This window comes from Mobula birostris, chromosome 10 (genome assembly GCF_030028105.1).
Source record: "Mobula birostris isolate sMobBir1 chromosome 10, sMobBir1.hap1, whole genome shotgun sequence".
NCBI classification, from domain to species: Eukaryota; Metazoa; Chordata; class Chondrichthyes; order Myliobatiformes; family Myliobatidae; genus Mobula; species Mobula birostris.
In genome coordinates this window covers 138,330,445-138,354,359 of record NC_092379.1, presented here as the reverse complement: position 1 = coordinate 138,354,359, position 23,915 = coordinate 138,330,445, and the positions used below count along the sequence as shown (strand labels likewise).

Genomic DNA, 23,915 nt, shown 5'->3' with positions numbered 1-23,915 from the left:
GGAACGTATGATTGCTCTGGGCCTGTACTCACTGAAATTTAAAGGTGGGGGACGGGGAGATCCCATTGAAACCATTTGAATGTTGAAAGGCCTAGACAGAGTAGATGTGGAAGGGATGTTTCCCATGGTGGGAGAGTCTGGGACAAGAGGGCCCATATTGATAGGTTCTTAATTGGCAATGACATCAAAGCTTACAGGGAGAAGGCCGGGGAATGGGGCTGAGTGGGGGAGAAAAAGATCAACCATGATTGAATGGCAAAGGAGATTCAGTGGGCCAAATGGCCTAGTTCTGATCCTATGTCTTACGGTCTCTCACAGAGACCAGGCATGTTCTCCACAGGCTGCCATCCATGGTGTGATCATTTTAAGAATCTTTCAGTAGAGAAGGAAGAAAAATGCCAAGTAAATCCAAATCAAGTAGAATTGCAGCTTAACTTTATACAGAAATGGTAACAATATCATTAATTTAGTTGAAATTAATGTTCTCTCTAGGCGACATTCTTCCTTTAATATCAATCTGATTTATAGGACCAGGAGGCAGTCAAGCAGGCCAGGAATTATCTCGAGTTTACAGAAGATTCCGTGCAAGTTCCAAGGAACCTTGTAGGTGAGTCTGTCATTTACAACTTGTAGTTTATTAAGCTTGTTACATCTGAGTTTGATTGCTATCAATATCGATACATTTTTTGTCTAGGAAAAGTAATAGGCAAAAATGGAAAACTCATACAAGAAATTGTGGACAAATCGGGAGTTGTCCGAGTGAGAATTGAAGGAGATGGTGATAAGAAGATTCCGAGGGAAGAGGTATGTGCTCAATGCGTAGTGATGCTGCAACTTGTTTTTGCAAAAAATGTAACAGAAGTATGTAAGTGACACTGTTTCAAATACATCATCCTGTACTTGTGACTTCTAGCAACTAGACAGCAGGTATATTTTCCCCATCCCCTTGTTCTCCATACTTCCCATTGCTCTGTGCCAAATGTTTTACCACTTTTGTCCCTCAACTCGTAACATGGGACCTCCATTGGATGGGATCGACCATGGATGTTGTATCCTAGCTATGTCTGCAACCCAGGGCAATACAATATGGAAAGTAAGCTGTTGTCATTTCAGCAGGCTTCCCCTCTCCACACAGCTGATGAATCCAAAGGAACAGCAGAGACCGATACAATTTGGCACCAACACGTTGCAGAAGTTGTCAGTCAGTGTTGAATTCAGTGTAGGATCACCTTAGGAGCTCGCGCTCTGGATTTTTCGTCTGGCTTTTCTCCTGAAGCCTTCTCTGTGAGTGGGTATAGCTGCAAGACAGCAGAGGTTTGTGATCAGAGTCTTCCTTCTCCTAAATGAGTCAACCCCAACATTATTTCCTGCTAAATCCCGTGAAGTAATCTAAGCCCCACACTCCACTCCTTGTGATTAACAAGTTTTGTTAACACTTTTTGCCTACTATCGAATAAAGATTGTTGAAGCAGGTAGCCATCACTGTTTCCAATCTTGGGGTTGTATTTGCCCCTTAGAGAAGCTTCACTCACACCCGTGTCATTACCAAGAATACACTTTTCCTTATTACCTATCTGCCTTTGTTCACCTTTGCTGGAAGTCTCATTTTGCAATCTTTTTTTTTTCCTCTTCTGACTTCACTTTTCTACGTTAAAAGCAAAGTACTTGCATGTCACCATATGCAACTTTGAGATTTTTGTGCAGGCATTCACAGTATATACAAGAAATACAATTGAATCAATGAAAGACCGCAACTAACGGGGTGGACAACTAACTGTGCAAATACAAAAAGAAAGAAAGAAGTAACAATAAGTAACAATAATAAATATATAATAAATACATATGAAGAACATGAGATGAAGAGTGCAGGAAAGTGACTCCATAGTTAATGAGAACAGTTCATCAGTTCATTGATGGTGAGAGTGAAGTCGAGTGACGTTATTCCCTCTGGTTCGAGAGGGAATGGTTGAAGGATAATAACTGTTTCTGCACCTGGTGGTGTGGGTAATGAGGCTCCTGTACCACCATCCTGGTAGCAGCAATGAGAAGAGAACATGATCTTGATAGATGTTGCTTTCCTGCGATATATGGCTCCTTGTAGATATGCTCAGTGATGGGAAGGGTTTTACCTGTGATGGACTGGGCCATATGCACTACTTTTTTGTAGGCTTTTCCATTCAAGGGCATTGGTGTTTCTATACCTTCCTGATTGAATTCTTATATGCAAACAACACGCAAAATGCTGAAGGAACTCAGCAGGCCAGACAGCACATATGGTAAAGAGTACAGTCGACGTTTTGGACCGAGACCCTTCAGCAGGACACTTGTATGCAAAGTTCATACAGAATTTCTTCTCGTTGTGATAAATAATCACACTCCTGAAACGTTAGCTATTTTTGCTATCGTCAACATTTTCTGATGTTTCAGATTTACAATTCCTGCAGCGTTTTTCCCTTCCATCATTCAAAACTCATTTGTACGTTTGAAAAGACCAAAAGAAGGAGGAAAGAAAAACTGGTCCTTCAAAACTGCTTCATCATTGTGATAGATCTTAACTCATCTAATCTTTGATTACTCCACTTTGCTTTGATTTGCTCCACTTTACTGCAAGTTCACTTTCACCTTCAACTGCCCTACGATTCATCTTCCACAGCTTTCTGGAGTAGTTCATTTCAAAGGTTCACAACCCCTCCTCCTCTTTCAAGTAGATAACCCCTTATTGTGAAACTGTCCAAAGGTTCTGTGTTCCCATGAGGGGAAACATCCTATCAGCATCTTTCCTGTCAACCCCTTCAGAACCCATGCTTCTCATTCTTCCAGCTCCAGTAAGTGTAGACTCACTATGTCCTCAAGGTAGCCAGTCAATTGTAGGAATCAACTTAGTGAATCTTCTTTGAACTGCCTCTAATGGAAATATATATCTCTTAAGAAAGAGACCAAAACTGTACACAGTATTTAGGTACGGTCCCACCAATACCCTGAACAGTTCTTTCAAGGCTTCCCACTCTTGTACTGCAATTTCCTTTTAATAATGGCCAAACTCATCAGGTTTGCCCATGATCCTTGTGCTTGCTAACATGCATTGAGTTCTAGTTGGAAAAAAACACCTATTTCAGTGTTGTTTACAAACCCCTTCATAGCTCCACTCTTTTAGTTTTTGTTATCTCCCCAATCCTATAATTCTCTTATTTTTTTAAATCCATTTTTCAGGATTTCGGCATCTCTTATATTGTCCATTTCAAGTTATTTGCCCAACTGAAGAATTTTTGCATCTTCAATTTCAGCTTCAGTCAAAACTATTTAATTCTATGGATGGCGGTGGGTGGAGATGCATCTCTACCAAAGAAGGTGTAAGGTGTTCCTACCTTTCACAAGCTTGTAGGTCACCCTTGGGTAAGGTGTAGCACCTGCTTAGTACACACCTCCCCACCTCCCAGTCAGGGTCACAGGAAGCTTTGGGAGCAGGTGGTGGATATCACAGGTCTTGGTTATGTGACCACTGATGCTATGCAGACAAACTCTGAAGAGTATTCATGATGCATGGGGTCATCCATATTGTAAGACACTGTCCAGAAGAAGGCAATGGCAAACCAGTTCTGTAGAATTTGCTAAGACCAATCTTGGTCATAGATCTTGATCGCCCACGATGATAGTGAGCATTATTAGCCATAACTTTGCATAAATGACTTTATCAACATCTTAAGGTGAACTTAGAGTTTTCTTTCCATTGACTGCGAAGGATGAAAATGTCTCAGTTTTAACAATAGACCTTAGTTCTATGGATCAGTCTTGACTTTTTAAAATAAAAGTTCTTCCAAACTATCCATCTATTCTAAAAATAGAATGGAATGCTCAAGGGCTACTACCAAAATAGCCCACTGCTAGACTTCCTGAGGACAAAGGTTGATGCATGTTTGGTGGAACAGGATAGAATTCTGCAGAACTTAATGACTCTGACTAAATCTCCAGAAATTTCATAAGATAAGGAAGTTAATTTCCTGGCTCACCAGATTCACCATTGTGTTCAGATGTTGCCAATATGTTAACCCTTGTTCTCTATGGACTCTTGGCTTCTTGAATACAATTTATATTTGATCTTACAAAATATAAACCAAGTATTACTAGGGTAGTATATTGAAATGTTACAAACTGAGTTGTGCCAATGAAAAAGTTTTAATTTGTGAGATTGTTTATATTAAGGGTGTTAATATTTCAATGATCATTTACAGGGCATGGTTCCTTTTGTGTTTGTTGGAACAAAGGAAAGCATAAGCAATGCTCGTGTTCTATTAGACTACCATCTAAATTACTTAAAGGTAAGAGCTGAACTTCCTCTTGTTATACTAGTTAGCTGTTAGTTATTTTAATTTCCTTGTAACTACTTTGTGTCTAATGGCTTTTCTATTTCGGGTATTGATTCTTAATGGAGAATGGGCTTTCATGATTATAATGTCCTGAAATGTGAACAGCTCCTTTCCCTAGCCAGCTAGGTTTCATTCCAGGACTTTGCTCGAGGACTTTTGTACCTTTTTCTTTTTTAATCCTGGTATGCATATGTTAGAGTTGAATTTGCTTCCCATTCAGTCTTGCAGGTTGTGGTCGCCGCTAGCGGAGGCAGCATTTACAAAATTAGAATCAGATTTATTCTCACAGAAATTTGTCATGAAATTTGTTTTTTACGGCAGCAGTACAGTGCAACACATTAAAATATACCATAAATTACAATAAGAAATATATATTTAAAAACTAAATAAGCCTTCCCAAAACAAGAGTAAAAATAGTGGGGGTGTTCATGGGTTCATTATCCATTCAGAAATTTGGCAGAGGGTCATAGAGTCATAGAACACCATAGGACAGAAACAGGCCTTTCAGCCCACCTAGTCAATGCCAAACCATTAATCTGCCTAAAGCCCATGAACTTGCACCCAGATCTTAGCCCTCCATACCCCTCCCATCCATGTACTCATCCAAGTTACTCTTAAATATTGAAATCTATGCAGCCTCCACCACTTGTGCTGGCAGTTCATTCCACACTCTCGGCACCCTCTAAGTAAAGAAGATACCCGTCATGTTCCCCTTAAACATTTCACCTTTTACCCTGAACCCATAACCTGCTGTTCTTGTCTCACCCAACCACTGTGGGGGAAAAAGCCTATTTGCACTTACCCTATCTATACCCCTCATAATTTTGTATACCTCTATTAAATCTCCCTTCATTCTTTTTTTTGGCGTGTGCCTGTGTGCATGCGAGTCTCCGCATGTGCGTGCGTGCACATCTGTGAGTATGCGTTCATCCGTCTGTGATGGTGCGCCACTCCTCACACAGACATTTTCAGAGTATTTTTCCCTTTATTTTACGAGGTCAAATTGCGATCTCGACACTCAACCCGGCACGCATGGAAGGCGTACTCGGGAGCGGACCCGACTAGTTTCGAACCGGGGAACCTCCGCTCCTGGGTCCGGCGCCGATGTCATTGCGCCACCAGCTGGCCCTCCCTTCAAACTTTTACGTTCTAGGCCTGTCAGTGTTCACTAGGTTTCAATGATAAATCCCCTCATTCTTCTAAATTCCAGTAGGTACAGGCTATAGCTGTCAAACGCTCCTCATATGTTATCTCTTTCATTCCTGGAATCATTCTCGTGAACCTCTTCTGGATCCTGTCCAATGCCCGCACATGCTTTCATCAATAATGGGCCCAAAACTGCTCACAATACTCCAAGTGTGGTGTGAGCACTTCAGCATTAAAACCTCAGTATTACATCCACTAAGCCCACCCCCACCCCAAAGCCAACCTTCTAGTGTCTTACTACTTACTGTCCTCTCACTACTGATGTGTGAGGTCCATGGAAACCATAGAAAAAACTACAGCACAGAAACGGGCCTTTTGGCCCTTCTTGGCTGTGCCGAACCATTTTCTGCCTAGTCCCACTGACCTGCACACGGACCATATCCCTCCATACACCTCCCATCCATGTATCTGTCAAATTTATTCTTAAATGTTAAAAAAGACCGCATTTACCACCTCGTCTGGCAGCTCATTACACACTCCCACCACTCTCTGTGTGAAGAAGCCCCCCCCCCCAATATTCCCTTTAAACTTTCCCCCCCTCACCCTTAACCCATGTCCTCTGGTTTTTTTCTCCCCTTGCCTCAGTGGAAAAAGCCTGCTTGCATTCACGCTATCTATACCCATCATAATGTTATATACCTCTATCAAATCTCCCCTCATTCTTCTACGCCCCAGGGAGTAAAGTCCTAACCTATTCAACCTTTCTCTGTAACTGAGTTTCTCAAGTCCCGGCAACATCCTTGTAAACTTTCTCTGCACTCTTTCAACCTTATTAATATCCCTCCTGTAATTTGGTGACCAAAACTGAACATAATACTCGAGATTCGGTCTCACCAACGCCTTATACAACCTCATCATAACATTCTAGCTCTTGTACTCAATACTTTGAATAATAAAGGCCAATGTACCAAAAGCTCTCTTTACGACCTTATCTACCTGTGACGCCACTTTTAGAGAATTTTGTACCTGTATTCCCAGATCCCTCTGTTCTAATGTACTCCTTAGTGCCTTACCATTTACCCCGTATGTTCTACCTTGGTTTGTCCTTCCAAAGTGCAATACCTCACACTTGTCTGTATTAAACTCCATCTGCCATTTTTCCAGCTGGTCCAAGTCCCTCTGCAAGCTTTGAAAACCTTCCTCACTGTCCACTACACCTCCAATCTTTGTATCATCAGCAAGTTTGCTGATCCAATTTACCACATTATCATCCAGATCATTGATATAGATGACCAATAACAATGGACCCAGCACTGATCCCTGTGGCACACCACTAGTCACAGGCCTCCACTCTGAGAGGCAATTCTCTACTACCACTCTTTGGCTTCTTCCATTGAAATGTCTAATCCAATTTACCACCTCTGCATGCATACCTAGTGACTGAATTTTCCTAACTAACCTCCCATGCGGGACCTTGTCAAAGGCCTTACTGAAGTCCATGTAGACAACATCCACTGCCTTCCCTTCATCCACTTTCCTGGTAACCTCCTTGAAAAACTCCCAATAGATTGGTCAAACATGACCTACCACGCACAAAGCCATGTTGACTCTCCCTAATAAGTCCCAGTCTGTCCAAATGCTTGTAGATTCTGTCTCTTAGTACTCTCTCCAATAATTTACCCACCACCGACGTCAAACTTATCGGCCTATAATTTCCCGGATTACTTTTCGATCCTTTTTTAAACAACAGGACAACATGAGCCATTCTCCAATCCTCCGGCACCTCACCCGTAGACACCGACATTTTAAATGTATCTGCCAGGGCCCCTGTAATTTCAACAATTTTCAACATCCCTGTCCTTCTGTGTTGTACCAATTATAATTTTGTGATTTTTTAAAAAATCTTACTAAAGTATCTTACAATTTTTTATAATAAACTGCGCTGCCTGAGGTGTGAGAAATATGCTGTTGTTCCTGATTTTCTTTACTTTTAGCCCTGTTTGTAATCTACAACCAGAGAGTGACATTAGAATGATGCAAAATTACAAACTTGTGTAAAATATAAAACTTCTATGCAACAGTGGTGTAGTAGTAAAAGATTTTGGCCAATGGTTGGATGGTGGAATATGTATTCTTACATGGCACATTCATCGTCGATGACTCATCTGCCATGTGTTACTGATTTTTTTCCTCATCTACTAAACTGAATTGCCTGAAATTAGAACTTTTTTTGCAATTAGCTTTTGCTTGAAAAGAAAAGCGTCAGTGACAATATAATGTGTGTGTATTACAAATGTTTCTCCTAATGACATAAACATGGAAAAAGCTCGGAATATTCACAAACCAGGGAGTATCTGCAGAGAGAGATTCAGTAAATGTTTCTGATTGATTTCATTTTATCAGATTTGGGAATTAATGTAGACAAGTCAAGTTTTCAAGTGCAGAGAAATTGCAGTGAGTGTGATGGGTGAGTGAGGAGAGGAGGGCAAAAAGGCTTGGAACTAAATTACCAACCAGGTTTTAATGTAGTTAACTGAAGTCCAGAGGAATCCTTGGGATTCTTTGCCCCAAAGGGCTTTGGGGGCTCAAACTTGAGGTCGATAAATTTCTCAGTACAAAAGAAATCAAGAGATTTGGGGAATGGTGCACAAAAGAGGTATTTGAGACAGAAGATCAACTAAGAACTTGTTGAAGTGATGAGGCAAAATGGCATACTCCTTCTTTGATTTATATACAGTGACATGCAAAGGTTTGGGCACCCCGGTCAAAATTTCTGTTACTGTAAATAGCTAAGCGAGTAAAAGAGGACCGGATTTCCAAAAGGCATAAAGTTAAAGATGACACATTCCTTTAATATGTTAAGCAAGATTACTTTTTTATTTCCATCTTTTACAGTTTCAAAATAACAAAAAAGGAAAAGGACCCAAAGCAAAAGTTTGGGCACCCTGCATGGCAGTACTTAGTAACACCCCCTTTGGCAAGTATCACAGCTTGTAAACACTTTTTGTGGCCAGCTAAGAGTCTTTCAGTTCTTGTTTGGGGGATCTTCGCCCATTTTTCCTTGCAAAAGGCTTCTAGTTCTGTGAGAATCTTGGGCCATCTTGCGTGCACTACTCTTTTGAGGTCTATCCACAGATTCTCGATGATGTTTAGGTTGGGGGACTGTGAGGGCCATGGCTAAACCTTCAGCTTGTGCCTTAATTGAATAATTGAATTTATTCTTCCCTCTACCAATTCTATTCAAAAAGTTCCATTCAAAAGGTTCAAAGGAACATCTGAACAAGCCTGATGCATTTTGGAAACAAGTCTTGTGGACTGATGAAGTTAAAATAGAACCTTTTGGCCACAATAGAACAGTTTGGAGAAAAAAGGGTGCAGAATTTCATGAAGAGGGCCCCTCTCCAACTGTTAAGCACAGGGGTGGATCGATCATGCTTTGGGCTTATGTTGCAGCCAGTGGCACGGGGAACATTTACTGGTAGAGGGAAGAATGAATTCAATTAAATACCAGCAAATTCTGGAAGCAAACATCACACCGTCTGTAAAAAAGCTGAAGGTGAAAAGAGGATGGCTTCTACAACAGGATAATGAACCTAAAGACACCTCAAAATCCACAATGGACTACCTCAAGAGGCTCAAGCTGAAGGTTTTGCCATGGCCCTCACAGTCCCCTGACCTAAACATCATCGAGAATCTGTGGATAGACCTCAAAAGAGCAGTGCATGCAAGACGGCCCAAGAATCTCACAGAACTAGAAGCCTTTTGCAAGGAAGAATGGGTGAAAATCCCCCAAACAAGAATTGAAAGACTCTTAGCTGGCTACAAAAAGAGTTTACAAGCTGTGATACTTGCCAAAGGGGGTGTTACTAAGTACAGGCGCACATTCCTTTATCCGAAATTCTGAAATCCAAAAAATTGTTGGAAATAAATTTTTTTCGTGTCATTATTTCCCAAACAATACAGTATAACAACTATTTACATAGCATTTACATTGTATTAGGTATTATTAGTAATCTAGAGATGATTTAAAGTATATGGGAGGATGTGCGTAGGTTTGGTGTGCCGCCGGGTCCTAAAGTCCACCACACTGAAACAAGTTAAGTAAGAGACTTGAGCATACGTGTTTTTTGGTGGTGGAGGGGGGTCTGAAATTCTGAAAAATTCTGAATTCCGAAATGCAACTGGCCCCAAGGATTTCGGATAAGGGATTATGGACCTGTACTGCCATGCAGGGTGCCCAAACTTTTGCTTCGGGCCCTTTTCCTTTTTTGTTATTTTGAAACTGTAAAAGATGGAAATAAAAAAGTTTTTTCTTAAAATATTAAAGAAATATGTCATCTTTAACTTTATGCCTTTTGGAAATCAGGTTATCTTTTACTCGCTTAGCTATTCACAGTAACAGAAATTTTGGCCAGGGATGCCCAAACTTTTGCATTCTACTGTATTTGTGTAGGAGCTATAAGTACAGAAATGTCAAAAGGAATGCTGAAAGGTGAAATAAAATACTGGATGTACTTTTTATCTATAATGTTTGGATGGTATGTTGAGGGTGTTGTCAAAAATGTAATCAAGCAACCATGGTCAGGTAGATGAAAGGACAAAAGGGGTTTTTTTTATTGCTTCTGGTGCCCTTTGTGGTGCTTGCTGCGTGCACATCAGCTGAAGGAATTTCATTATCTGTCATCTTGACTGTTTCCATGAGTGTCAGTCTTTAGGATAGGATTTGTAATGTTCCCAACACAAGGAGCTGCATTGGATGAATGATCTGTTTTTAGAGAATGGTACTATTCTTAGCATTTGACCAGAGTGTAACTGGATGTATTTCTCCTTAATTCATACCCCACTCACCAAAACAAAATCATATGACTTTAATTAATTTTCTTCTTAAGTGCATCATTCCTACTAGGGCATAGGCAGCCTACAGCAGCTCGCCAGCCCCCTGTCCAGGGCCACCCTGGTGTCATCCGTCTCTATGTTCTAGGCAATGATTTTTCCTCTCCCAGGGATGAGGTCTTTGGAGCTTCTTTTCGTGTTTCTGTAGCTCTGGCTTTTTACTGTATAAGGTTGCTAGCCCAATGCCTAACCCTGCTTTTGCAGAAGTGTTGGGACTGTCCATGGTGGAGTTGTTTTAACTATTAGTTGCATTAAATTTTAGGTAAAGGAAGTTTGCAAACTTTCTGCAGATCCTCTTTTATAAATATTATGACGAATCTAGCAATTTTGAAAGCCTGTGTGCTTCTTGTGCACAGGAAGTTGACCAGCTCCGGATGGAACGTTTACAAATAGATGAGCAACTTCGGCAGATGGGTGCAGGTTTGAGGACCCCTGCAAACCGCTCTGATAAAGAAAGAGGCTATTCAGCTGATGAGAGCACAAGTTACTTGCGCGGGGGCAGACCTTATGGAAGTCGAGGGCGTGGCAGGCGAGGCCCAGGATATGCATCAGGTATATTCTTAACTTAACCCACACCCAGTTACAGACAAAAATCATTTTGTTTCAAGTCTGTTGAAATATTTGTAATTGAGATTTATTGCTATCGAATTTGCTTTTTCAATTTTTAACAAGTTGATTGGAAGTTTTTGAAGTAATTTTTTTAAATTCTTAGGTAAATGGTAATATCTCTTGAATATTTTGATCTACTACCCACAGCTCCAATCTGCTAATTAATTTTGCTGATGATACTACATTGGTTCGCCTTATCTCAATTAATAACAAGGCAGCCTACAGAGAAGAAGTCATCACCCTGACACAATGGTGTCAAGAAAACAACATCTCCCTCAATGTTGCAAAAACACAGGAGGAATGGAGACAGGCTAATCCCTATTGACATCATTGGATCTGGTGTTGAGAGGGTGAGCAGCTTTAAGGTCCTCGGCATACACATCAGAGGATCTCACGTGGCCTGTACATACCGGCTGTTTAGTGAAAAAGGCAGAACAGTGCCTCCTTCACCTCAGATGGTTGAAGAAGTTTGGTGTGGAGCTCCCAGATCGTAAGAACTTTCTATAGGGGCACAATTGAGAGCATCCCAACTAGCTGCATCACTGCCTGGTATGGGAACTGTACCTCAGTCACAGTACTCTGCAGAGAATAGTGCAGACAGCCCAGCGCATCTGCAGATGTGAAATTCCCACTATTCAGGACATAGGTGTGTAAAAAGGGCCCGAAGGATCACTGGGGACCTGAGTTACCCCAACCACAAACTGTTCCAGCTGCTACCATCTGGGAATCGGTACTGCAGCATAAAAACAGAACCAACAGGCTTCAGGACAGCATCTTCCACCAGGCCATCAGGCATAATTTACGCTGATACAATTGTATTTCTATGCCATGTTGACTGTCCTTTAGTACATACAAATTACTATAAATTGCAGTTAGAGATGTAATGTAAAGATTTTTACTCATGTATGTGAAGGATGTAAGAAATAAAGTTAATCCAATTTGAGCAAGGGCGTAGAGCTAGTTATCAAAGTTTGTCTTTGACACAAAAACATGGGAGTGCAGATTGTGATGAGGATATTTGGATTGTGCCATAATTTATAGGTAGGTTGGGTTAGAGGGTGAAAGGCTGGCAATGGACCCTGATGTGGGAAATGGGTATTGCACTTTGGAAAGAAGAAACAAAAGGTAGACTTTTATCTAAATGGAGAAAAATTGCAGTTCAAGTTCAAGTTTAATTATCATTCAATCCTATATGAATACCCGTGAAAGGAAACAGCATTCCTCCAGGATCATGATGCAACACAGTACCAAAACTCATAGTCAGCACAAGACACATACAGCACATATAAGATAGCAGTAAACATACAGTCACACAAAAAATATAGCCTGTCCCTGAGTGACATGTTCTGTAAATTGATGGTGAATTGGTGTTATCGGCAAGAACAAGCAGTTCTCAGCAGATCGCAGACACACAGGCACGATCTAGCTTGTCTTCCACTGTTTGAACGCGGCACCAAAAGGAGAGGCCAGCCGCCAACCCAGTATGAACATCGTGCTACACTTGCCTCCGCTGTCTCCTCTCCTAGACTGCTGCAACAGACAAGCCTTTCAATTTTCAATAGGTTTCAGTGAGTTTCCCTATCATTCTTCTAAACTCCAGTGAGATTCTATGTTCTGTGCTGGCAGGTTGTGATGGAAATCAAGTTCTTTTGGGGAAAAAAATAGGTGGGAGGAATTTTGAAATGTGGATATATATTGATGTACGATTTACAGTGTTGTATTCGTTTAGGATAAGCTAGAGCAATGTGGGAAGATCTGCCAACAAGTACATTAAACAATGCTTAGTGTCCTCATTATACTTGTTTCATAAGGTTGAGATGTCGCACTTAAAGCTGAGCAGTGATCTGAATCAAATGCTATTTTAGAAATAGAGTATTGCTTTTTCAATTGCTTATTTTGTTTTCTGTAATACACCTTTTAAATTCCATTGACTGATTTATATTTTCCCCTTCTCATTGCTAAGGTAACAACTCTGAAGCCTCTAATGCCTCTGAGACAGAATCTGAGCACAGAGATGAGCTAAGTGACTGGTCACTGGCACCAACAGATGAAGAAAGGGAGCCCTATTCACGTCGAGGGGATGGCCGCAGGCGTGGCAATCCTGGGCGTGGCCGTGGGGGAGGTCGTGGTCGTGGAAGTAACAAAAATCTGTCAGCGGTTTCAGGTAAATGGCTACACATATGTCATTATCCTTTTTGGCCTCCAAGATTTAGAGGCTTTTTGTAGAACAATGCTGTTACAGCTGAGCATGTTGTGGTTTGCAGTTCAGTTCCAGTGCCCTCTAAGAAAGCTTGTACATTCCTGCTGTGAGCATATGGGTTTCTCCCACAGTCCAAAGACATACCAGTTAGTACGTTAATTGCTGATTGTAAATTGTCCTGTAACTTAGCTGGGGTTAAATAGGTGGGTTGCTGGGCTGTTCGGCTGATTAGGCCAGAAAGGCCTGCTTCATGCTGTATCTGTAAATAATAAATAAATAATTGAATAAGCATACTGTTTTGTCGTTTTGTAATTTTACATTATTTAAAACTACATGGATATTACATTGGCGTTTTTATGTGCTGATTGCAATATGTATTATCGTGTGTATAGATTAATAAGTGCTGTTTTTTGACAACTGAAGAGATGAATCATGTTTGTATTGCTGACTAATACTGTCACAATCTACAGATTGAACAGGTTATAGTAATTTTGCTTGTACAGGTGAATAATGGTAATATGTTGAGAACTGAATATTATGTGTGTCTGTGTTCGTACATGTGTTCTTTCAGGCATTCATGCACTGGTCTGCAGTCCCAGTCTAGGATGACTTCAATTTTTTTCGGCTTTTTTGGTGTTTTAGATGAATTCTTGAGGGCAGACATCCGTAAACGCAATTCGTCAAGAGACTCGAAGACTGGGACGACAGACAGCTCATTGGAGGTAGCCTTTCGGTTATGGTTTTGGTTTGCATTGTTAAGATTTGTCTACCCTGAGGTCTCATTCAGGAAGATTGTATTCAGCCATTAAATGGGATTGAAGCTAGGTTTATCATATTGCCTGTCTTTGTATGCAAAGAAAAAGCTGCACTTTAGCTGATTTGCTATATTAACATTTGTAAATACTAATTAAAATTCTTATCTGGAGTTAATGCATATAGTTCTGGCCACCCCATTATTGGAAGAACATTAAGCGTGTGGAAACAGTGCAGTAGAGGTTTACCAGGATGCTGCCTGGATTAGAGGACGTGCTATAACAAGAGCGTGGACAAACTTAGGTTGTTTTCTCTGGAGCGCAGAAGTTGCAGGAAGATTTGATAGAGCTTATAAAATTATGAGAGGCATAGATAGAGTACACAGACAATATCTTTTTTTCCCCAAGGTTGCAGTATCTAATAACAGAAAGCATGCATTTAAGGTGGGGGGAGGGCAAGTTTAAAGGTGAAGGACAAATTTTTCTTTTCAAAGTGCTAGGTGACTGGAATGCACTGCCTGAGGTGGTGATACTTTTAGTTGGGCACATGGACGTGAGGGCAGTAGAGGGATCTGGATATTGTGTAGGCATAAGGGATTAATTTAGTTGGTCACTTGATTACTAATTTACTTGGTTTGGCACAATGTTGTGGGCCAAAGGGCCAGTTCCTGTGCTGTACTGATCTATGAAATTCTAAATAAATCCCAGATTTTGGTATTGTTGTAGATCAAAGTGACATAAAGATATATATCTTTATTACAGAAAATATAGATATATTGTCACAAGACCTATATATAAATCTTAAGATGTTGTAAAAGAGACAATTGAGTTGTGTGCTGTTGACGGTTTGTATTTTAGAATGTGGAATCACTCAGCTGTGCAAGAATAGTTAGCTTACTGCATTGTCCATCTACCTGCTTAAAGGCATCCGTTAGTCTTCACTCTCCAGGGCGCAGGCCTGGGCAAGGTTGTATGGAAGACCAGCAGTTGCCCATGCTGCAAGTCTGCTCTCTCCACGACACCAGTGTTGTCCAAGGGAAGGGCATTAGGACCCATATAGCTTGGCACCAGTGTTGTCGCAGAGCAATGTGTGATTAAGTGCCTTGCTCAAGGACACAACACGTTGCCTTGGCTGGGGCTCGAACTCACGACCTTCAGGTCGCTAGTCCAGTGCCTTAACCACTTGGCCACGTGCCCACAATCTACCTGCTTACCAGAATAGAAATTGAAGATCAGGTCAAATGAATATCTGGCTAGAGAAAGACTAGCCAAGTAAGAAAGCTTTAAATTCATGATACTTTGTAATGTTTCTGTGGTACGTGAAACCTGTACAAGTTATAAATGCACTCTCAGGTTGGAGAAACAACAAGCTATCTGTCCTCCTTCTTGTGCTTCAGTTCCCCACTCTTTGCCTCTTACTTCTCCTCACCTGCCTATCACCTCCCCCAGTGCCCCTCCTTCCCTTTCTCCCATGATCCACTTTCCTCTCCAATCAGATTCTTCTTCTCCAGTCTTTTACCTTTTCTACCTATCACCTCCCAGCTTCTTACTTCATCCCTCCTCCCCCACCCACTCAGTTTCACCTACCACCTTCTGGTTGTACTCCTTCCTTTCCCACAACCACTTTATTCTGTTATCTTCCCCCTTCATTTCCAGTACTAATAGGGTCTCAGCCTGAAATGTCGACTGTTTATTCTTTGCTCTAGAGGCCTCCTGATCTGCTGAGTTTCTCCTGCATTTTGTGTGTGTTGAGCTATACACTGCACAAGCACTTGGACGCTATTATTCTCACTGGAGGTTTGGTGGTTTTCAACTATATTGAGAGAATAAGAAATAGGAGCAATATTAGGCCATTTGGCCCATTGAGTTTGCTCCACTATTTCATCATGGCTGATCCTTTTTCCTTTCTTTATTATTTTTATTTGCACAATTTGACGTCTTTTGTACATTAGTAGTTTGTCAGTCTTTGTTTATGTATAGTTTTTTCATAAATTGTATTGTATTTTATTTTTCTGTAAATGCCTGCAAGAAAATTAATCTCAAGGTAGTTTTGGTAACATAATAAATTTACTTTGACACTGGTGGAAATCATTTGTTCACTTCTAAAAAATAATTGTGATGTAGAGCTGGTATGAGTAAGAAAAATGGCCACTGCCGGTGACGAGTGCTGCTTTGCAGGGGTTAGTGTTGGGATTACTTCTTTTCATGTTATATGTTAATGATTTGGATGGCAGAATTGATGGCTTTATGGCCAAAGTAGAGATAGGTGGAAGGGCAGATAGTGTTAAAGAAGCACGAGTCTGCAGAAGGACATAGATAGATTGAGAGGTTGGGCAAAGTGAATATAGTTTAGAGAACTGTATGATAATGCATTTTCGTAGAAGGAATAAAGGCATAGACTATTTTCTAAGTCCCTAAGCTTGATTCTGACATCCAGTGTCACCTGTGTGTTTACAAGGTGGCTCTGTAGATGTATGCTCCAGTTTCCTCTCACATCCCAAGCATGCTGGTAGATTAATTGGGAGCAGTACAGTGGTATGCAAAAGTTTGAGCACCCCTGGTCAAAATTTCTGTTACTGTGAATAGCTAAGCGAGTAAAAGATTAACTGATTTCCAAAAGACATTAAGTTAGAGATGACACATTTCTTTAATATTTTAAGCAAGAAAACTTTTTTTTTCCATCTTTTACAGTTTCAAAGTAAAAAACGAAAAGAGCCCGAAGCAAATGTTTGGGCACCCTGCATGGTCAGTACTTAGTAACACCCCCTTTGGCAAGTATCACAGCTTGTAAACGCCTTTTGTAGCCAGTTAAGAGTCTTTCAATTCTTGTTTGGGGGATTTTCGCCCATTCTTCCTTACAAAAGGCTTCTAATTCTGTGAGATTCTTGGGCCGTCTTGCATGCACTGCTCTTTTGAGGTCTATTCAAAGATTTTCGATGATGTTTAGGTCAGGGGACTGTGAGGGCCATGGCAAACCCTTCAGCTTGAGGTTCATTGTGGACTTTGAGGTGTGATTAGGTTCATTATCCTCTTGTAGAAGCCATCCTCTTTTCATCTTCGGCTTTTTTACAGATGGTGTGATGTTTGCTTCCAGAATTTGCTGGTATCTAATTGAATTCATTCTTCCGTCTACCAGTAAATATTCCCCGTGCCACTGGCTGCAACACAAGCCCAAAGCATGATCAATCCACCCCCGTGCTTAACAATTGGAGAGGGGTTCTTTTCATGAAATTCTGTACCCTTTTTTCTCCAAACATACCTTTGCTCATTGTGGCCAAAATGTTCTATTCAAAAGGTTCAAAGGAACATCTAAACAAGCCTGATGCATTTTGGAAACAAGTCCTGTGGACTGATGAAGTTAAAAAAGAACTATTCACGGTAACAGAAATTCTGATCAGGGGTGCCCAAACATTTGCATGCCACTGTATGTTTCCCCTAGTCTAGGCAGTTTTCAGGTGGAATTGATGGACATGCAGGAGAAGTGATTACAGAGGAATAAGTGAATCTGTAGGACTGATTGGATTGCATTCAGAGAAAGCATAGATGCAATGGGTTTAACTTCCTCTGTTAGGACATATTAGTGAAGAAATGCAACCTGAAAAGTTTGTGAACTGAAGAATAATAGATTCCAAAGACCTGATAATTAACATTCCAGTGTTTTGGGAAACCCGTCAATAGAGAGTGTGTGCTTTATATCATTTTCTCAAATCTGTATATTGTAGTATGTTTCCTGTGGATTGAAGAATAGCAAATATGACTGTACTTTTTAAGAGTGGGAAAGAAAAGGGAACCGCTGATGTCTAAGTATTGGTAGTGAGGAAATCACAGGAAATAATAAATGATGTGATATCAGAATATTTATAAAATAGAAAAGTGATTGAGCAGAGTATGGAAGGGAAATTCTTTGATCAATCCTACTGGAGGTCTTTAGGATGAAACTTTTACGACAGGAGTTCCCAATCTTTTTTTATGCCATGTAGAATTGGGAATGATGTTCATATCAAATTATTTATAGAGCAGTTGTCACACAGGCAATGTAGTTCAGTATTTTACAATGGGATAAGTGCAAACATGAAAATAAAAAAATTGAAAATAAAAGATGTTAGTTAAAAGGTTAAATAAATAGGTTTCAGCTGGTGTTTAAAAGTGTCAACTGAGTCTGCATCCCTTGTAGTTAGGTATTGATTTCCACAGTTTAGGACCCTAGTTTAAAAGAAAAACTAACATATAATATTTAACATAAAGAAAGAGTTAGTTAACATGGAAGAAGCAGATCCTTGTGTTTGTAGCCTGTGACTAGTGGAGTGCCACAGGGATCCGTGTCGAGGTCCTAATAGCATTTAGCGATCCTGCTGAGGAGGTTAAATGTTATATTTTCAAATCAACTGGCAATACAAGCTAAGTAGGAATTCAAGTAATGATGAGAATACATTTTAAGCAGAAATAGACAAACTGAGTGAGTGACAATGTAGCAGATGGAATAGAACATAGAAAAATGTGATGTCATCTGTATCAATAGCAAAAAATGCTTAAGCCTTTTTTAAATAGTGAAAGAATGAAAAATGTTAATGTTCAAAGGGACCTGGGCTGTGAACAAAAATCACTGAAAGCTAACCAAAAGTTGTATAAGATGGTAACAGCCAACACCTTTTTCCCCAGGGTGGATATGGCTAACATGGAAGGGCATCATTTTAAGGTGATTAAAGGAAAGTATGGGGGTGGTGGTGTTAGAGGTAGTGTTTTTTTTACACAGAGTGGTGGGTGTGTGGAATGTACTGGTAGGGAGTGTTGTGGAGGCAGATACGTTAGGACTGTTTAAGAAACTCTTTAAAAAAAGGCAAGTTGCTCATTTTGCCTAAAGAGTGATTGCACTGAAGATTCACCAGACTACATCATTATACTCTAGCCCAATACTTGCATAGCTAATTTCCATAGTGACTATACAAAGTTTTTAATTTGTGTTACTGCCTGTCAAAAATAACTCTTAATTTTCAAGTTCATTTTCCTTTGTATGCAGATCTAATTACATGAAATCTCTGCTTGAGTAAATTAAAAGAATGATATAATTAATCCTTGATTCTTAGTCACTGACTAGTTCTGCCACCTCCAACGCTTGTTAAGTGTCATAACTACCATTCAGAGGAGGTGAGCCAGTGCCAGCCCATTTCCTGATGGGATTTGGCTACAGGATTGTGGCTAGTATTCATGACTCATTCATGGATTTTGACTGCCTATAGGAATACTGGTGCCCTGACTGGAATTTGGGAGTATAGTGTGTTGCTGAACTGTCACTGATTAAGGTGTGATTTAATAGGCTTGCATTCAAGAAAGTATCATCTACAGGCCAAAAGTGCCTGAATATGCTGCCAGAGGTGGGAACAATTGCACTGTTTAAAAGGCACTTGGATTGGAAAGTTTTAGAAAAGTTAGGATTTTTTCTGGAGCGTAGGAGAATGAAGGAAGATATGATAGAAATATACAAAATTATGAGGAGTATAGATTGGGTAAATACAAGCAAGTGGAAAAACACTGAGGTTACATGGGACTAGAACTAGATGTCACAGGTTTAGGGTGAAAGGTGAAATATTTAAGGAGAACCTGAGGGGGAACTACTTCACTCAGAGTGTGGTGAGAGTGTCGAATGAGCTACCCAGCAGAAATGGTAGATCTGGGTTCTATGGCTTCATTTAAGAGAAATTTGACTATCTGCCTGGATGAGAGGGCTATGGTCTGGGTACAGGTAGATGGGGCTAGGCCTATGGCTGAAGGGTCTGTTTCTGTGTCCTCTGCTCTATGGCCATTAAGGGAAGCTTGCTCATCCTACAACTTAACATTTCTTCTAGTATTTACAAAAGCATCTGATGTTGCCAAACACTTGTTCACAACTGTGTGAGCATTTACCCTAGCTATTTATGTGGTGGTTGGTGGAGAGACAGATGGTTTCAATGTTTGATCTGGTTACAACATTTTGTGGCAGTACATGATAAAGATTCATACTGGTTATGGAGCTTATTTGTTCTAATCTATGGAGGGAAGTGATTTGCTCCACCTGTTTTCTATTAAAGCTGGTAGATAATGGAGGGCTATCAACCATTAACACGATGAATTTGACCCTCCTATTGGTCGAGGTTGACGATGAATGTTGCATCCTAGCTGTCGGTTGATGCGTAAGCCACTACTCTACCCAGGACAGTTAGATATACAGTGCGAGCTATTGCCTGTATAACTGGCTTCCCCTCTCCACGCAGCTGATGAATCCAAAGGAACAGCAGAGTCTGGTACAGTTTGGCACCAGTGGCATCGCAGCAATTGCCAGCCGGTGTTAAACTCAACATAGGACTGCCTTAGGGACTCCTGCTCCTGATTTTTCCTTGAGGTTTGTTCCTGAATACTTCCCCATGAGTGGGTGTAGCCAAAAGCCAGCAGAGGTTTGAGATCAGAGTTTTCCTTCTCCAAGATGAGCTACCAACCATGGCTAACGAGCCCCATCTGCCCAAGGCATCTGGTTTGAGGCATCGGTAATCCATCTTTGCCCCTTCTCATGTCAGTACATAGAAACATAGAAAATAGGTGCAGGAGTAGGCCATTCAGCCCTTCGAGCCTGCACCACCATTCAGTATGATCATGGCTGATCATCCAACTCAGAACCCTGCACCAGCCTTCCCTCCATACCCCCTGATCCCTTTAGCCACAAGGGCCATATCTAACTCCCTCTTAAATATAGCCAATGAACTGGCCTCAGCTGTTTCCTGTGGCAGAGAATTCCACAGATTCACCACTCTCTGTGTGAAGAAGTTTTTCCTAATCTCGGTCCTAAAAGGCTTCCCCTTTATCCTCAAACTGTGACCCCTCGTTCTGGACTTCCCCAACATCGGGAACAATCTTCCTGCATCTAGCCTGTCCAATCCCTTTAGGATTTTATATGTTTCAATCAGATCCCCCCTCAATCTCCTAAGTTCCAATGAGTATAAGCCTAGTTCATCCAATCTTTCTTCATATGAAAGTCCTGCCATCCCAGGAATCAATCTGGTGAACCTTCTTTGTACTCCCTCTATGGCAAGGATGTCTTTCCTCAGATTAGGGGACCAAAACTGCACACAATACTCCAGGTGTGGTCTCACCAAGGCCTTGTACAACTGCAGTAGTACCTCCCTGCTCCTGTACTCGAATCCTCTCGCTATAAATGCCAGCATACCATTCGCCTTTTTCACCGCCTGCTGTACCTGCATGCCCACTTTCAATGACTGGTGTATAATGACACCCAGGTCCCGTTGCACCTCCCCTTTTCCTAATCGGCCACCATTCAGATAATCTGTTCTCCTGTTTTTGCCACCAAAGTGGATAACTTCACATTTATCCACATTAAATTGCATCTGCCATGAATTTGCCCACTCACCTAACCTATCCAAGTCACCCTGCATCTTCTTAGCATCCTCCTCACAGCTAACACTGCCGCCCAGCTTCGTGTCATCCGCAAACTTGGAGATGCTGCATTTAATTCCCTCATCCAAGTCATTAATATATATTGTAAACAACTGGGGTTCCAGCACTGAGCCTTGCGATACCCCACTAGTCACTGCCTGCCATTCTGAAAAGGTCCCGTTTATTCCCACTCTTTGCTTCCTGTCTGCCAACTAATTCTCTATCCACATCAATACCTTACCCCCAATACCGTGTGCTTTAAGTTTGCACACTAATCTCCTGTGTGGGACCTTGTCAAAAGCCTTTTTGAAAATCCAAATATACCACATCCACTGGTTCTCCCCTATCCACTCTACTAGTTACATCCTCAAAAAATTCTGTGAGATTCGTCAGACATGATTTTCCTTTCACAAATCCATGCTGACTTTGTCCGATCATTTCACCGCTTTCCAAATGTGCTGTTATCACATCTTTGATAACTGACTCTAGCAGTTTCCTCACCACCGATGTTAGGCTAACCGGTCTATAATTCCCTGGTTTCTCTCTTCCTCCTTTTTTAAAAAGTGGGGTTACATTAGCCACCCTCCAATCCTCAGGAACTAGTCCAGAATCTAATGAGTTTTGAAAAATTATCACTAATGCATCCACTATTTCTTGGGCTACTTCCTTAAGCACTCTGGGGTGCGGACCATCTGGCCCTGGGGATTTATCTGCCTTTAATCCCTTCAATTTACCTAACACCACTTCCCTACAAACATGTATTTCCCTCAGTTCCTCCATCTCACTGGACCCTCTGTCCTCTACTATTTCCGGAAGATTATTTATGTCCTCCTTGGTGAAGACAGAACCAAAGTAATTATTCAATTGGTCTGCCATGTCCTTGCTCCCCATAATCAATTCACCTGTTTCTGTCTGTAGGGGACCTACATTTGTCTTAACCAATCTTTTTCTTTTCACATATCTGTAAAAGCTTTTACAGTCAGTTTTTATGTTCCCTGCCAGTTTTCTCTCATAATCTTTTTTCCCCTTCCTAATTAAGCCCTTTGTCCTCCTCTGCTGAACTCTGAATTTCTCCCAGTCCTCAGGTGAGCCACTTTTTCTGGCTAATTTGTATGCTTCTTCTTTGGAATTGATACTATCCCTAATTTCCCTTGTCAGCCACGGGTGCACTACCTTCCTTGATTTATTCTTTTGCCAAACTGGGATGAACAATTGTTGTAGTTCATCCATGTGATCTTTAAATGCTTCCCATTGCATATCCACCGTCAACCCAAGGCAAATCCAGGGCAAGCATTAAAAAGGGCCACTTTTCAGCGTAATTGTATAAGGGCTAAGAGAGTTGTAAAAGAGCGCCTGAAGGCTTTGTGTGTCAATGCAAGGAGCATTCGTAATAAGGTGGATGAATTGAAAGTGCAGATTGTTATTAATGATTATGATATAGTTGGGATCACAGAGACATGGCTCCAGGGTGACCAGGGATGGGAGCTCAGCGTTCAGGGATATTCAATATTCAGGAGGGATAGACATGAAGGAAGGGGAGGTGGGGTGGCGTTGCTGGTTAAAGAAGAGATTAACGCAATAGAAAGGAAGGACATAAGCCGGGAAGATGTGGAATCGATATGGGTAGAGCTGCGTAACACTAAGGGGCAGAAGACGCTGGTGGGAGTTGTGTACAGGCCACCTAACAGTAGTAGTGAGGTCGGAGATGGTATTAAACAGGAAATTAGAAATGTGTGCAATAAAGGAACAGCAGTTATAATGGGTGACTTCAATCTACATGTAGATTGGGTGAACCAAATTAGTAAAGGTGCTGAGGAAGAGGATTTCTTGGAATGTATGCGGGATGGTTTTTTGAACCAACATGTCGAGGAACCAACTAGAGAGCAGGCTATTCTGGACTGGGTTTTGAGCAATGAGGAAGGTTTAATTAGCAATCTTGTCGTGAGAGGCCCCTTGGGTAAGAGTGACCATAATATGGTGGAATTCTTCATTAAGATGGAGAGTGACATAGTTAATTCAGAAACAAAGGTTCTGAACTTAAAGAGGGGTAACTTTGAAGGTATGAGACGTGAATTAGCTAAGATAGACTGGCAAATGACACTTAAAGGATTGGCGGTGGATATGCAATGGCAAGCATTTAAAGGTTGCATGGATGAACTACAACAATTGTTCATCCCAGTTTGGCAAAAGAATAAATCAAGGAAGGTAGTGCACCCGCGGCTGACAAGAGAAATTAGGGATAGTATCAATTCCAAAGAAGAAGCATACAAATTAGCCAGAGAATGTGGCTCACCTGAGGACTGGGAGAAATTCAGAGTTCAGCAGAGGAGGACAAAGGGCCTAATTAGGAAGGGGAAAAAAGATTATGAGAGAAAACTGGCAGGGAACATAAAAACGGACTGTAAAAGCTTTTATAGATATGTAAAAAGGAAAAGACTGGTAAAGACAAATGTAGGTCCCCTGCAGACAGAAACAGGTGAATTGATTATGGGGAGCAAGGGCATGGCAGACCAATTGAATAGTTACTTT

At 41.1% G+C, this 23,915-nt stretch overlaps 1 protein-coding gene across 5 annotated transcripts in view; it reads left to right on the top strand.

The window, feature by feature from the left end:
- The window catches only part of fmr1 (fragile X messenger ribonucleoprotein 1), a 96,385-nt gene that overhangs the window by 66,261 nt on the left and 6,209 nt on the right, over positions 1 to 23,915 (top strand). For 2 of the 5 annotated variants that reach the window (XM_072271051.1, XM_072271052.1), the window contains exons 9-14: positions 529 to 607; positions 695 to 804; positions 4,230 to 4,316; positions 10,760 to 10,955; positions 12,976 to 13,176; positions 13,855 to 13,934. In XM_072271051.1, the coding sequence (XP_072127152.1) occupies positions 529 to 607; positions 695 to 804; positions 4,230 to 4,316; positions 10,760 to 10,955; positions 12,976 to 13,176; positions 13,855 to 13,934 (753 nt within the window). Of the gene's footprint in view, positions 1 to 528; positions 608 to 694; positions 805 to 4,229; positions 4,317 to 10,759; positions 10,956 to 12,975; positions 13,177 to 13,783; positions 13,935 to 23,915 lie in introns of those variants that run through there. The other 3 variants (XM_072271054.1, XM_072271055.1, XM_072271053.1) reach the window with 2 other exon arrangements.